The sequence below is a fragment of the Typopeltis vanoorti genome, chromosome 13 (genome assembly GCF_054136105.1).
Source record: "Typopeltis vanoorti isolate ZY-2024b chromosome 13, IOZ_Tvanoo_1.0, whole genome shotgun sequence".
Lineage (NCBI taxonomy): Eukaryota > Metazoa > Arthropoda > Arachnida > Uropygi > Thelyphonidae > Typopeltis > Typopeltis vanoorti.
The window spans coordinates 115,167,663-115,183,290 of record NC_143561.1 but is presented as its reverse complement, the minus strand read 5'-3'; the positions used below and the strand labels follow the sequence as shown (position 1 = coordinate 115,183,290).

Genomic DNA, 15,628 nt, shown 5'->3' with positions numbered 1-15,628 from the left:
ACTACATATCAGCACTCCTGATTACCCTACCTATCTCTGCATCATCAGCAAATAACTGTATATCACATGTCAAATCCTTCCCAATGCCATTAATGTACATATTGAATAACAATGGACCAAGGACTGATCCTTGAGGCACACCACTGGTTGCCTTGAATCTTGCAGATCCACACCCCTCATATATCACTTTTTGATATCTATCAGTCAGCCATCCTCTTATCCATGCCAATACTTCATAATTCAATCTCTTATTCTTCAATTTATGCAATTCCATTCTGTATTCTGTTAAGCATCTTAGGAAAATCCAAAAGTAACATGATTTATCCATTCCCCTTGTCTAACTCAGTGGTAACATTATTATAGAATGGGAGCAATTTGCTAAAACATGACCTTCCCTTAGTAAACCCATGTTGTTCATTGCAAAGTAGAATTTCTCTGTCAACCCATTTCTGAATGCGTGCTGTAACCAATTTTTCCAAAATCTTCACTACCACTCCTGAGATGCTAATTGATTGACAGATACATCAATCTTTTCACCTCTCTTGTGCAATGGGATTACCATACATTCTTTCCACTTCTGTGGGATCTTTCCTGTTCTGACTTAAATTATATAGCCTGGTCAAGGGAATAGCCAGTTAAGCATACATGCTAATATCCTATCAGTTCCTATTGTAGAATTCTTATTCAGTTTGTGCAATAGCTCTAGTACTTCCTGCTAATCCACATGAGTTTCCACACATGGTGTGGGTGAGTTCAGTGTTGCATATACCAGGTTGATAGCTTTTAGCAAAATGGTGACTGCTCATTAGTTGAACAATCAGTTCTGCATTAGTCTCCTGCATATCATCTGCACTCAGTAGAAGTATTCTTTCAAATTCATTCTTTCTTTTACATGCAGCATAATGATAGAATTCTTTTGGGATGTCTTTAACTAGCAGAGCCAGTTTGTTTTCATACTTGGACTTAGATTGCCACACAACACGTCACACTTTTGGCTTGCTGCTTATAATTATTATAACTGACATCATCCTTAAGCACACAATATTCCTTCCGCATCTTTTTCTTACAAAACTCTTGCTTAATTAGATTACACATCCATTTAACTCCTACTCTATTTATTCTTCAAATTCTAGAAACATATTCTAATATTATCGTATCATTTAAGTATTTTTAAAACACCCTCCCATACACTGTCATATGCTTCTCATCCAATAACTGATACCATTGAGACCATTTCACAGAACACAGCATATCATAAACTTCATAAACTTAGCCACTTCCCAAGTAAGTACTGCATGATCACTATCAATAACTGGAGATCAATAACTATCAATAACTGGATAACTGGCGATTTCATAGCTATGCAATCAATGTTCAGATATTTAAAATCCCCTATTAATGCTGACAACATGAGGTCTCAATATATTAACCAAGGCAACAAACTCTACTCCTTTGTTTCTGAAACTTCTAGCATTCGTGTACACACACAATAAATTATCTACATGCTCTTTTGCATACTCTTGTCAGTTGTCTACATGACACGCTTTGACAACTTACAGGTCTCCATTCTTATCTAGTCCCTTACTTATGCAGACATTGGTACACTTGCTTGATAAGGCCAAATTAGACAAACACAGAAGTTTTCTCTCTTCATAATTATTTCCATAATAATAACCATTCCCATCATTAACACAGTTACCTAACTTTGTCACCTTTTATGTTATGTTAATTATGTTACCTAACATAAGACCTAACACACAGATTTCCATGATTCTGATCATGAGAATTCAGTTTCCCTGACTATCTGTATTAGGTCTTATATCAGTTAATATTTTTCAAGATTCCTGATGCCAAACACATTTGAGTGTATGCTATCCCTCTTACACAAATCGAATCTTCCCTCAAAATTCGCTCCACACATCCTATGCATCGAATCATTTGCCATCATAACCCATCTTCTTAATTCATTTTTATCATATCAAGGTAATATACTTGCTGTTTTCACTTTCTCATGAACTTATCGCTAGTTAAGTTGTTAGTGACTACTACCATTACGATCTCATTTACTTTTCTTTTTGGTTTTTGATTTGCTTCCTTCGTATGTTTAATTTTTGCACCAGAAAACTTGACGTTAGAACTTGTTCATCAATGGTATGTTTTATGAAAGAGTTACCATACCAAATAACATCCTTCATTTTATAATCAATTTTACTTACCAGATTTTTTTGTTATTACACACTGACTTACCTGATTCCATGCTTTGTTTTCTAATTTGCTGCTGAACTTTTTTTATACTTCCTGTGTTCCTCATGCAGCTTGACTTTCTGTAGTTCCCTTGTCTGTCTAATAATCTTCTTTAACCTAGTGATCTTAGAGGTTAAATTATTTTCAATATTCTCTTTAATATCTTTTTTAATGGGGACTGCCTTCTTCTTCACTACTTCGCTGTTCTTGTTAGCATTTTGTTTCTTCTGAGTTTTTGGCACCATTTTACACCTGTAATTAAAATATTAGAATAAAAATATGTTATAAAGATACTTAATGCTCTAAAAAACATGAAAATCTACTCTAATATAGTATAAAACTAATTTTCTAATGAAAAAATAACACAATAAAACAGATAAAAATTACCAATTTTACACAAGTGCTAAATTACACTTGACCATTCACAGTATAACCTCAAACTTAGTCCCCAATTATATTACACAATGTGTTATAAATTTCATACAGGATAAATTGCAAAATGTTTTGGACAAAAGTTACAAATTTCCAAAGGATGTACAGTGCTTACAGAAAATTATGTGGAGAGACATTTCAGTATGGCATAAATCCACCCTGAACTGTCATACAGCTCTCACAACGTCGTACCATGCTTAGCACCAAGTAATTCAGGAGTTCTTGAAGCAAAATGGCCCAATCCTTCAGAGCAAGGATAAACCCTTTTTTGTTTGTTTTCTGAAGGAGAATTTCAAACAGCAATGCACCTCCCTATTGCATTCCCTATATGTTCTATGGGGTTGCGATCTGGGGAGCGTGCTGGCCACTCAATTTAATTAATATCCAGAAGGGTTCCAGAAGTCTCTCCACTGCTTGTGTACAATGTGGTGTGGCATTGTCATCCATAAAAATTAATTCTTTGCCTACAGCACCACGAAACAATTAAACATGATGTTGAAGAACTTTCTTGCAATATCGTTCACCAGTTATAGTCCCTTTTTCAAGTGCTTGTAGCTTGGTACATATCCCACATATTGACTTCAGCACCATTGTATCTATCCCTTTCCAGAACATACTTGTTACAATGGTAAGAAGTACTACTTTCTTGCCTGATCAGGTGTCATCTAGAATTGGAGGAGAGACTAAAACCACTCTCATCTGTAAAGAGTTTATTAGCCTGTTGGTGTCTTGTCCAATTTTCATGTATACATGAAAACATGTTCTACAATGAGCTGTGCATAAAGGGGCACAGACTACTGGTCTTCCAAAGTTCTTGCTACAGTTTGTCGAGATATTCACATAACTGTGCTTGCATGGATCTGACCTGTAAGCTGACTTGGCATGGTGTGTCAATTACATTTTGCTGTTAACCAAAAATGTGTCTTCATGCTCTGTGATAGAGCAACCTCTTAGCAAACATCTGGAACACATTCCCTTGATTTGAAACACTGTCTAGAGCATGGGTACAATGCTATGTGAGATTCCAAACTGTCAATATCTGTAATTCTGCGAATTTCTTCAAGCTTTCCAGTAATTCTTTCCCACATGAAATCATCTCGATTAGCGTTTTTCAACCTTTTTACACCTGCGGACCAGGGAAAATAGGAGAAATTTTTCGTGGACCGGCTGACGACTAAGACAGAAACATAAACCAAGGTAGATAGTATTTTATTTATTAAATCCAATGTTATAAAATTACAATTTTTAGCTAGTGCGACATATGTTGCTGCTTAGAGGTTATAAAATTTGATATAATTGGCTGGAGTGTTATTTCTGAGAGACGAAGCTCTGCAATAACATCCATTCAATTTCTCTGTTTGGTTTTTATTACTGACAGGCTGAAAAAGTCTTTTTATACAAATAGGAAGTCAAAAAACGACCAACAATTTGATAGCTTTATAACTCAGAGATGGATATTCTTTTTCGAGTGATATCCAAAATTGAGACAATGATTGCATTTTATGTCTGGACACCAGAGTGACATCAGAAGACAACTTGATCAGCTTTTCTTTTTCACGAGGATCAAGTGCACATGATTTTATATCTTCCAAGAAGGGATCATTAATCCAGAGGTTATTATCTTTACAAGGATCCTCATTTTCAGGGAAATAATTATTAAAGTTTTCAGCTAATGCCCTTAAATGTTGATTTATTATGTTGATTATGAATTTCTTGTTGACATCAGCAGCAATCAAAAATTCTCCCAAAAGTGGGAACGTTTCTATATCTTCCTCTTGTACGTGACTATCCCAAAGAGCCAGCTTATTTTTGAACGCATCCATTTTTTTTTCAGTGTGAATATATTTGTACAAGACCCCTGAAGAGAAATAATAAATTCGTTAAAAAGGCTAAATATGGCTGCCACATACGCAAGCTTAGCCATCCATTCCTCAGTCAACAAAGGTTCTACTAGGTCAGATTTTCGCAATCACAGAAACTGCTTTACTTCTTCCCTCAGTTCAAAAAGGCGTGCAAGAACCTTTCCTCTCAATAGCCACCTCACTTCTGCATGGAGAAGGAGATGTTGGTGGGTCCATACTCTCGCACAGTTCCGTGAACAGCCTGGAGTTCATAGCTTGACTACATATTTCGTTAATGATCTTCACCGCTTCATTCATCACAGTGTTTTAGTTCAGTAGAAAGCTTCTTTGCAGCTAGGTGCTTCCGTTGGATCATGCAGTGAGTGGACAAAACTTCAACTACTCCTGAGCGGTGTCCAGTCATGCTCACAGCACCGTCCATACACACTCCGACGCATTTGCTCCAGTCTAAGCCCTGCACTTGAAAATAGCCGTGAAGAGCATTAAATATCTCTGAACTAGTGGTCTGTCCAGGTAAGTCAAGGCAACAAAGAAGTTCTTCCCTTAAGTCTTCATCTTCACTATACCTCACAAAGCAAAGTAGGATAGCATGGTTACTGATGTGAGTTGATTCATCAAGTTGATTTGCGAAACATCTTGATTTCTTTATCCCCTCTACAACTTGCTTTTCAATATCGGTGGCCATATCAATAATTCTCCTCTGAATGGTGGTGTTCGAAAGCAATATAGCCTCCAGGTTTTTAGTGGCTTGCGGACTCAAAATTTCTCATACGACATCTAAGATGCAAGGCTTTACTAACTCCTCACCAATAGCAAACGATTTTTTTGTTTTATCTATTCGAAGAGCAACTAAATAAGACGCTCGAAGCAGCGACTTGTCACTAGTCATCATCATTTTCATTTCACTTTTCTGACTTTTCATCTGGTCATGTAATCTTTGAAAAACGTCCAGTGGCATATCAATAAAATCTCTATGCTTCGAATGCAAATGACGAGCAAGTTTGGAAGGTTTCATAGTGTCGTTTGACAGAATTTCAGAACATACTACACACAACGGCTGTGGCGATAGTTCACTGCCAGGGGCTACAATGAAACCAATCTTTAAATAGTCCTTGTTGAAATGCCTAACAAAGTTTCCTTTTCTTTTTTTTGGTTTGTATTGCACATTCTGAAGTATCAACATATTTTTTCTTTGTTTCTTCTAAACTTGAAGCACTAGTACTTGGCATACTTTCGGTACCATTACTACTTTTCTCCTGAATATTGTCCTTGCCTCTACTAAAGAAGATTAAAAGATTTTGCTGTTTGACATTTTGTCTCCATTTTGTAGAGTTTCAAATTTTAAGAAAGAAATAACTTGTTTTCCGAAATACTGCAACACAATATTAGAAAACAATATGGATGAGCGTGATAAAACAAGAATTTTTGCGACGTGTCGTCGACAGGCGAGCTGACACAATACTGGCATTCGACGGCTGCTCACTTCGCGTATACTTTGGGTGCTACATTGTCACGTGCAGCATCCCGCTCGTCCTGCAACAATGTAGTACCCGAATCATGGCCGCTACATGATTGGGAGGAAATTTTTGGCAGACCACCAGGAAATTTCTTTGGACTGGCACTGGTCCACGGACCACAGATTGAAGAACAGGGATCTAGATTATGTCTTTGAGAATTACAAGACACCGAAGTTTGCAACTTTATTCCTTCACGAAAAGTGCTTCCTTCAAACACAATCTGCTTAGTTCAGCCTTTTGCATTTTATACTGTTGAGTGCTACCATGTGACCCCTTTGTGAGCGATACAAACTTTTGAATGTCTAACCATTTTGTACACAAAATCTCAGTTATACAAATTACCACAATCTGATTTGTGGTAATTTGTAGTTGTAATCTTCAGAAATAGTATTCGCCCTTAGGTTTTGGACAATACTAATTTCATTCTAAAATGGGAATGTTTCTGTACTGGTTTAACATATGGTATCATTTAAGACAGTATTGTGGAAGTTTATTTAATTTTACTGTTTCACTCTTTTTAAATAGGTTATATTTTATATCCTTGTTACATAGTGTGTATATATATATTTCATTTTCTTCTTTCAGAGCTGATAAAGATTATAATGAGATGCTTTCTATGAAAAAAGGAGCTAACAAATATGCAACAGTAAGGATTTTAAATTACTATATTTGCATATTAAGTGTGAATATATTTAATAAGGTTAATGGTGTTAAATAGTTTTTATTATTAATTATTATTATTACATGACATCTCCAGGGAGTCCAAAGACTCATCGAGAGAGGGCACCTACTCTACAACTTTGTCTCCACCACTCAATTCACCAAATACAATGAACCGCAACTACACCAACACCATCTACCACCAACCACCACCACTAGTAATTTCACAGACAATCACAAACATCCATGCCCGCACAGGATTCAAACCTGCATTCTTTTTGGCTGGAGAGCGGATACATTAACCACTTGGCTAACCAGGCCTTTTACCAAATATCTTTGGTAAAAGAAGCAGAAATCAGATAAGTTCTGAAAGATAATTTTTTGTAATTATAAAAAAATTATAGATTCCTCATATATAAGAAAAACACAGTATCTAATTTCATTAGATACTGTGTTTTTCTTATATTAGGAAAAGCTTTTTCATGTTGAACGTGACATTTGCACTTTTTAAATGAGAGTGGTAACATAGTACCCTGTAATGTGAAGTAAGTGTTAATCTTTTTAGCTCTTCTTTTTTTTGAATATGATTGTTTACTTACTGATGGAATCAGATTAGACACACATACACCATACTATGCAGGCTTCTCCAGGGAATCTAAGGACTCATTGAGGCAGGGCTCTTCTTTGTCGCTCATTGCCTGCATCCCTATCATATCTTTCCTCGAACATATTCACTGAAGAGGCACTCACATCCACCAGTGTCTTAATTCCACACACTCGCCACATGCCGAATTTATTCTCGTGTTTCTTAATAACACCTTAATCAGCTTGCGGAATAACCCTGCATTCTTCCTCCACCTGCCATCAGCTACAAAATCTCACTTGTGTCTATACCATGAAATTCCTCTGCCACTTTTCTACATCGTAGATTTGGAATAGATTTGTACATTTCTGTGATATCTATATATGTATTTTTCAATCTTTGTAAAGAAGACCACATTTCTTCAGTCTTCCTTATATATCGAATTCTGTCACATTTGATATCCTCCTCTGATCTCTCAAAACATCTCTCCATCTCCATGGAACCCATGTGACCATATCTGAACATAGTAGTCCAGTTGTAGCCTTATCAGAGACCTCTAAAATGGAAGAATAGCTCCTTTTTCTTATAAGGAAGGTTACTCTTTGAAGTAAGTTAACCATCTTAACTGTATGATCCTTAAACCTCAACTCTCTCATCATTATCTAGGGTCTCTTGTTTTGTTGGCATCTTGCATCAAATTCCCAATAACATAATATTCTGTTCCTAATGTCATCAGTCCAAAATGCATAGCATTACACCTTACATTGAAATAACACTTAATTGTTATTTGCCCAAATAACTGAACATTACCTTCTGGATCATCTCCAAATTATTAACATACAAGTTTAACAACAATGGCTTATGTACCAAATCTTAGGGTATTGCAAGCCTATTTTGAGCCATCTCTTTGAGTTTATATAACACACCTATAGATTCCTATAACATGCCTATGATTCCCTTGGAAAAATCCAGAAGTGTCATGTCAATTTGTTTAATGGTACAGATTCACCACATAAGAATAATAAGAAAATAATTAATATTTATTTATACGCATGGATTTATTTAACTTATTTGGTGATATTTAGCTGGTATTATATCCTGCATCTTCAGAGCACAAAAATGATTTGTCATGGTACACAAACAGCAAAAATTCAGTTAAAAGGATAACCAGTTTAAAAAAATTTAACGGAAAATGCAAGGAACTAGAGTCCTACTGGGTGACATATATTGTTGGATAAAGAGAGAGAGAGAGAGATTGGGGGAGGGGGTATTAATTTGATCTTAAAATGACTATCTCTCAGATTTTTGGTAAATCGATACAGTCATACTTGTTGAAGATTGGGGAATGTTTGCAAGCTGCTGCTGATTCCAAAAGCACTCTTTCTCACTTATGACTTCTGTCTAGCACTTTTGTTTTTTACCATTTGATCCTGTGGTAATGAGTATCTGTGGCAAGAACTACTGTTCCTGACTTGTCATAATGATAGTGGCAAATGTATTTTTTATGTTCTCCCAGATGGATGTCAACTATTCTTCCTGTCTGTCCATATTAAGCTAGATTACAAGTACAGGGCACTTTATGCACTCCTGGATGTGATAAGGAGGAAGTTTGTACTGAGGTGAATGGATGAGAGTTGCCAATTTCATATATGATTTAAATGTGGTGAGCTAATATTTATTAAGCACTCTAGATGTATTTTGGAATGTGCTCTGAATGTATGGGTTAGTAACTGTTTTGCTGTAGTATTGCACAAAGGAGATTTTCGGTGAGAATTCAGTATTTTGTCTATTCGTTGGTGATTATAGCCATTGGCTAAAAAAGTGTGCTGCAAGTGAGTTCATTGGTAATAGCACTGTCATCGGAATGGAACAAATTGGTCTGAGTTAGGTTTTAAAGATACCATTTTGTTGAGCTGGATGATGGTAAAAAAAAAAATAATAATAAAAAAAAGATAACAACCATAAGGAAGGCATGTGATTAATCTATCTAGGGTGAGCAGACAGTGATTAGCTACCTATTTCATTTTGAAGTGGATTTTAGGGTGTTAGCTATTCAAATGCACTAAAAATGTATCTAATGTATCTGAACCATGTGTCCAAATAGCAAGCATATCATTAACAAAACACAGCCAAACCCAAACCACTGGTTTGAGATTGTATGTATTCATTGCTTATTTTCCTAAATGTTCTGTGTAGAAATTGGTTAAAAGGGAGAAATGGGGGAGCTCATAGCTGTCCCATCTAGTTTTTGTATATCTTCCCTTTCCATACAAAATAACCAGCATGTACTGTAAATTTGGATTATTCGAATGTGTTTATACCATGGAACAATTGAACATGATGTTGAAGAACAACAAATATTGTTCACTATTCATAGTCCCTTTTTCCAGCACTTGTAGCTTGGTGTGTCCATTAAGCATAATGCCTCCCGATATCATGACCCCCCCCCCCCCCAGCACCATTGTATCTATTCTTTTCAAGCACATTCTTGCAATGCCAAGCATTACCACTTTCACGCCAGATCAGATGTCACCTAGAATTGGAGATCATGTTGGAGGCTTAATGGATTTTTTACAACACTCAGAAAGAATTAAAATAGAATTTAATACTTCCTATATTTAGTCCTAGTCACTAGGACATCTACGGGGATTACAAAAACAATTAATGTAACATGAACACACAAATCTTACAATACTAAGCCCAACCATGTGGGTGACACTAAAGTCTAGGTGGAGCGCCCTCTAAGGGCAGTAGTAGGTGGCCTGGAATGTAAGGTGGGACCTCTGGTGATGAGTGTTTCCCAAATCTTCGGAAGCTTAATGCAACCGTATTTATTAAGATTTGGTTGGTTTCTGAGAGCTGCTGCTGCGTCTAAGAAAAGTCTCTCTTTCTTGAATTTGCTGTGGTGGAGCATGGTGGTTTTCTTCCATGATACTCTGTGGGTGGTGTCCAAAACATGGTCAGCCAAGCCTGAATGGCCATAGTTATGTTTACATATGTAAGACCTGTGTTCCTGCAGGCAGATGGATGCTGATCTGCCTGTCTGTCCAAAGTACGCCAGCTTACAGGAACAGGGTACTTTGTAAACTCCAGGCAGCGAGAGAGGAGGGAGTTGATCTTTCGTAGAACGCATAAGGGTAGCAAGTTTGCGGTAGGGCTTATATGCTGTGTGTAGGTTGTACTTTTTTAGTATCTTGGCTATTTTTTCAGATGTGCCACGGATGTAGGGTATGGTGATGGCATTTTTAAAATCTTGTTGACGAGAAGGAAGGGGAATGGGGGAGGAACTGATTATTTTTTTGATACTGTGTTTGCTGTGTCCATTGGAGAGGAAAGTGTTGTGTATGTGGTTAAGCTCAGTAGTAAGGGCGGTTCCACTGGAACAAAGATTGTGGGCTCTCTTAGTAAGAGTTTTGATGATGCCATATTGTTGTGAGGGGTGGTGGTGGGAGAGTTTGTGAATGTGTCTGCCTGTGTGTGTGGGTTTTTTGTATACAGTGAAGGCAAGTGTATCATTAGGCAGGCGTGTGACTAAGGTGTCTAGGAAGGGTAAACAGTTGTTCTTTTCCTTTTCCATAGTAAACTGGATTCTTGGATGTAGGCTATTAAGATGACTGAGGAAGGAGTCTAATGTGTCTGGGCCATGAGGCCAAATAGAGAACACATCATCTACATATCTTAGCCAGATAGAAGGTTTGAGTGGGGCTGAGTCTATGGCTCGTTTTTCGAAATCTTCCATATAGAAATTGGCAAGGGGGGTGAGAGGGGGGAACCCATGGCGGTTCCCTCTATCTGCTTGTAGATTTTGTTCTTCCAAGAGAAATACCCAGAGTTAATGGCAAAGGAAAAGAGATCTAAGATGTCAGAGGGAAAAACGTTTTCTAAGAGAGATAAGGTGTCAGTTAAGGGAATATTGGTAAACAAAGATGAGATATCAAAGCTTACCAGTATGTCTGCATTATTCAAGGTTAAATTTTCTGTGAGGGCTTTAAAATCGCGGCGATTGCGGAGGAACATTATCCTCCGCGATAGCGCTACCTACATCCTGCCACAAAAACACAGGTTAAGAAATTAAAAATCTTACTTAAAAAGTAACCTCCTGGCCCCCTGATGTCACAAAAAAACTTAAAAACCTTTCTGCTCCCGTCCCCCCCGAATATATGGTTTACCAAAAATCCACAAACCCAATTCCCCACTCAGACCTATAGTAGATGCCACCAATGCACCTTGCTACAGACTGTCTAAACAACTGGCCAACTCTCTGACCCCCCTCTAACCGGAAGGTCCACTTCCTATATAAAAAACTCGACCCATTTTAAAGCCCTCACAGAAAATTTAACCTTGAATAATGCAGACATATTGGTAAGCTTTGATATCTCATCTTTGTTTACCAATATTCCCTTAACTGACACCTTATCTCTCTTAGAAAACGTTTTTCCCTCTGACATACTTAGATCTCTTTTCCTTTGCCATTAACTCTGGGTATTTCTCTTGGAAGAACAAAATCTACAAGCAGATAGAGGGAACCACCATGGGTTCCCCCCTCTCACCCCCCTTGCCAATTTCTATATGGAAGATTTCGAAAAATGAGCCATAGACTCAGCCCCACTCAAACCTTCTATCTGGCTAAGATATGTAGATGATGTGTTCTCTATTTGGCCTCATGGCTCAGACACATTAGACTCCTTCCTCAGTCATCTTAATAGCCTACATCCAAGAATCCAGTTTACTATGGAAAAGGAAAAGAACAACTGTTTACCCTTCCTAGACACCTTAGTCACACGCCTGCCTAATGATACACTTGCCTTCACTGTATACAAAAAACCCACACACACAGGCAGATACATTCACAAACTCTCCCACCACCACCCCTCACAACAATATGGCATCATCAAAACTCTTACTAAGAGAGCCCACAATCTTTGTTCCAGTGGAACCGCCCTTACTACTGAGCTTAACCACATACACACACTTTCCTCTCCATTGGCTACAGAAAACACAGTATCAAAAAATAATCAGTTCCTCCCCCATCCCCGTCCTTCTCCTCAACAAGATTTTAAAAATGCCATCACCATACCCTACATCCGTGGCACATCTGAAAAAATAGCCAAGATACTAAAAAAGTACAACCTACACACAGCATATAAGCCCTACCGCAAACTTGCTACCCTTATCCATTCTACGAAAGATCAACTCCCTCCTCTCTCGCTGCCTGGAGTTTACAAAGTACCCTGTTCCTGTAAGCTAGCGTTCTTTGGACAGACAGGCAGATCAGCATCCATCTGCCTGGAGGAACACAAGTCTTACATATGTAAACATAACTATGGCCATTCAGGCTTGGCTGACCATGTTTTGGACACCACCCACAGAATATCATGGAAGAAAACCACCATGCTCCACCACAGCAAATTCAAGAAAGAGAGACTTTTCTTAGACGCAGCAGCAGCTCTCAGAAACCAACCAAATCTTAATAAATACGGTTGCATTAAGCTTCCGAAGATTTGGGAAACACTCATCACCAGAGGTCCTACCTTACATTCCAGGCCACCTACTACTGCCCTTAGAGGGCGCTCCACCTAGATAGGACTTTAGTGTCACCCACATGGTTGGGCTTAGTATTGTAAGATTTGTGTGTGCATGTTACATTAATTGTTTTTGTAATCCCCGTAGATGTCCTAGTGACTAGGACGAAATATAGGAAGTATTAAATTCTGTTTTAATTCTTTTTGAGTGTTGTAAAAAATCCATTAAGCCTCCAACATGATGTCCTCACAGCACTTAAGCCTCTACACACGAACTAGAATTGGAGAAAAGACAAACTACTCTTATCTGTAAAGAGTACATTAGCCCACCAGTGTCTTGTTCAATTTTTATGCATACAACACCACTGAAAATGTGCTCTACGGTGAGCTGTGGATAAAGGGATGCAGACTACAGGCATATAAGCCTAGTTGTCGCATATGTCTTGTCACAGTTTTGAGATATCCATATACCTGTGTTTAAATGGAGCTGACCTTCAAGCTAACCTGCTGTGGTGCCTCAATTACGTTTTGCTGTTATAACCAAAAATCTGTCTTCATGCTCCATGGTAGAGTGAGGGCAACTTCTTAACCAATGTCTGGAACACATTCCATTGATTGGAAATGCTGTCCAGAGACTGGATACAATGCTATGTGAGATTCCCAACTCTGGCAATAAAAGTAATTTTGTGTCCTTCAAGTTTTCCAACAATTCTTTCCCCTCGTGAAATCATCTGGATTATGTGTTTGAGACATGACAAGACATCCAAGTTTGCAACTTTATTCCTTCATGAAAAGAACTTCTTTCAAACACAATTTGTTTAGGTCAGCCATTTGCCTTTTATCCTGCTGAATGCTGCCATGTGACCTTTTGTGTGTGATTCGGAAATCTGAATGTGTATCCACTTTCTACTTGAAATCATCAGTTAAAGAAATTGCACAAGCTGATTCATCTGATTTTGTGGTTGTGATCTTCAGGAAAAGTGTTCGTTCTTAGGTTTTGGACACCAGTGTATAAGTGTGTGCGCACACACACAGTTAGGTCTCCATATTCTCTGGATCTGTAACAGAAGATTCATATTTTCTCATTATCGGTCACAAAATTGTGCGTCGTATGTTTTGTAATGAGCATTAGGCTACTTGTGCTTAAAATATTACTCAGCTTATATGAATACCCATGGTTTCTAAATGAAATGCATTTAGTGATGGACAAAAGTCTAAATGGGACAAGAAAATGATTACTTTGGATGAGAAAGATTCTAGATAAATGTAAAGCTCACATATATGAGCCAGAGACAGCATCTTTGGCAAGAACCTTAGATCAGAGAGAGGGAGAGAGAGAGAGAGAGGCAGTGCATACTATTGGAATTCGTACTGCTAGATATGCTGAAGTATGGTGGTATAAAAGTCTTACAGTGGCTAAGTTCAGAAGGCCTGGATAGAGGAACGAATTCCTGATGATTGGAGTAGAGCTCTAATAGTAACCCATATATAAAAAGGAAAATAAAACTGATGTGAGAATTACAGAGGTATTTCCTTACTGAATGTTCTGGGCAAGATTTATGCCAGTATACTTAAGAAATGGTTGAGAAGAATTGTGGAAGAAAAGCTTGGTGAAGAACAAGCTGGATTCAGGCCAAATAGAGGCTGTCAGGATCAGATCTTCACTTTACAACAAATAGTTGAGAAAGCATGGGAATTTATTTAGCATATGGCATAATAAAGACACATAACATCAGAATATATAAATACATATTTGTGCAGACAATAAAAATGAAACAAGTAATGCACATATACAAATATCAGGTTAAAAAAAAAAAAAGTCTAAAATTTTAAGTCTAGTTCAGGTAGCCAATCAAGAGCTGAAGGATCTGCCTCAAAAAAGTCTCTCAGGTCACCAGTGTAGGCTCTTATGCTGCAGTTCTCCACAATGTGCTGAATGGTTTGATTTATGGCCCCACAGTCACATTGGGGTGTAGGTGATCTTCCCTACTTGTATAAACTGTCTGCATAGATACCATGTCCTGTACGTATCCTATTTAGGCTTTTCCATAGGTGACGTGAAAGCTCGATCCCTTTCGGATTTTGGTTGGGAAGGATATACTTGTTTAAGTCTGGTGGCGATTTTTCTTTCCAAGTTTCTAGCCATTTTAAATTAACATTGAAATTGCTATTGACTAGTTCTATACTCAGTATTCATGGAGACCGTCGGGATTTAAGGCGATTCATGTTTATACATGGGAGGTCTTCATGTATCGGCAACAGGGGATTGCTGTTTATTTTTTTGTATTCTTTTACTAGAGCATTTTGTCTGCGTAAGTTTGGTGGTGCAATATTGCTCAAAGCTGGAAGTCAGTAGAGGTGAGGGGGGGGGGAGGATTTGACACAACCTGTTATTGTCCTCATCGCTGCATTTATTTGTGTGTTGATTTTCTTGATATGAGGGCTGTTTAGCCATACTGATGAACAATATTCTGCCACAGAGTAGACTAAGGCCAACGTGGAGTATCGCAGTGTAATAGCAGAAGAACTCAATGTAGAACCACACAATTTTTGTATGATATTATTACAGGTTCTAATCTTTAAAGAGAGATTCTCCAGATGTCTTTTGAAAGATAGTGTTCTGTCCAGGGTAACACCCAGATATTTAGGGAAATCTTAGTGCTGCAGCTTTGTTTTGTTAAAGCTGACCTGAAGTTTCCTATTAGCATGGGAATATAACAAAGACCTGTATTTAAGTTTTGTCGATCTGGAAAAGGCATATGACAAGGTGCCAACAGAGAAGCTATTCAATACGCTACAGTTATATGG

At 37.8% G+C, this 15,628-nt stretch overlaps 1 protein-coding gene across 1 annotated transcript in view; it reads left to right on the top strand.

The window, feature by feature from the left end:
* LOC150100483 (mitochondrial intermediate peptidase) overlaps positions 1-15,628 on the top strand; it is a 225,233-nt gene that overhangs the window by 70,432 nt on the left and 139,173 nt on the right. The window contains exon 8 of the mRNA XM_090402664.1: positions 6,641-6,701. Coding sequence (XP_090258790.1) covers positions 6,641-6,701 — 61 coding nt within the window. The remainder of the gene's footprint in view (positions 1-6,640; positions 6,702-15,628) is intronic.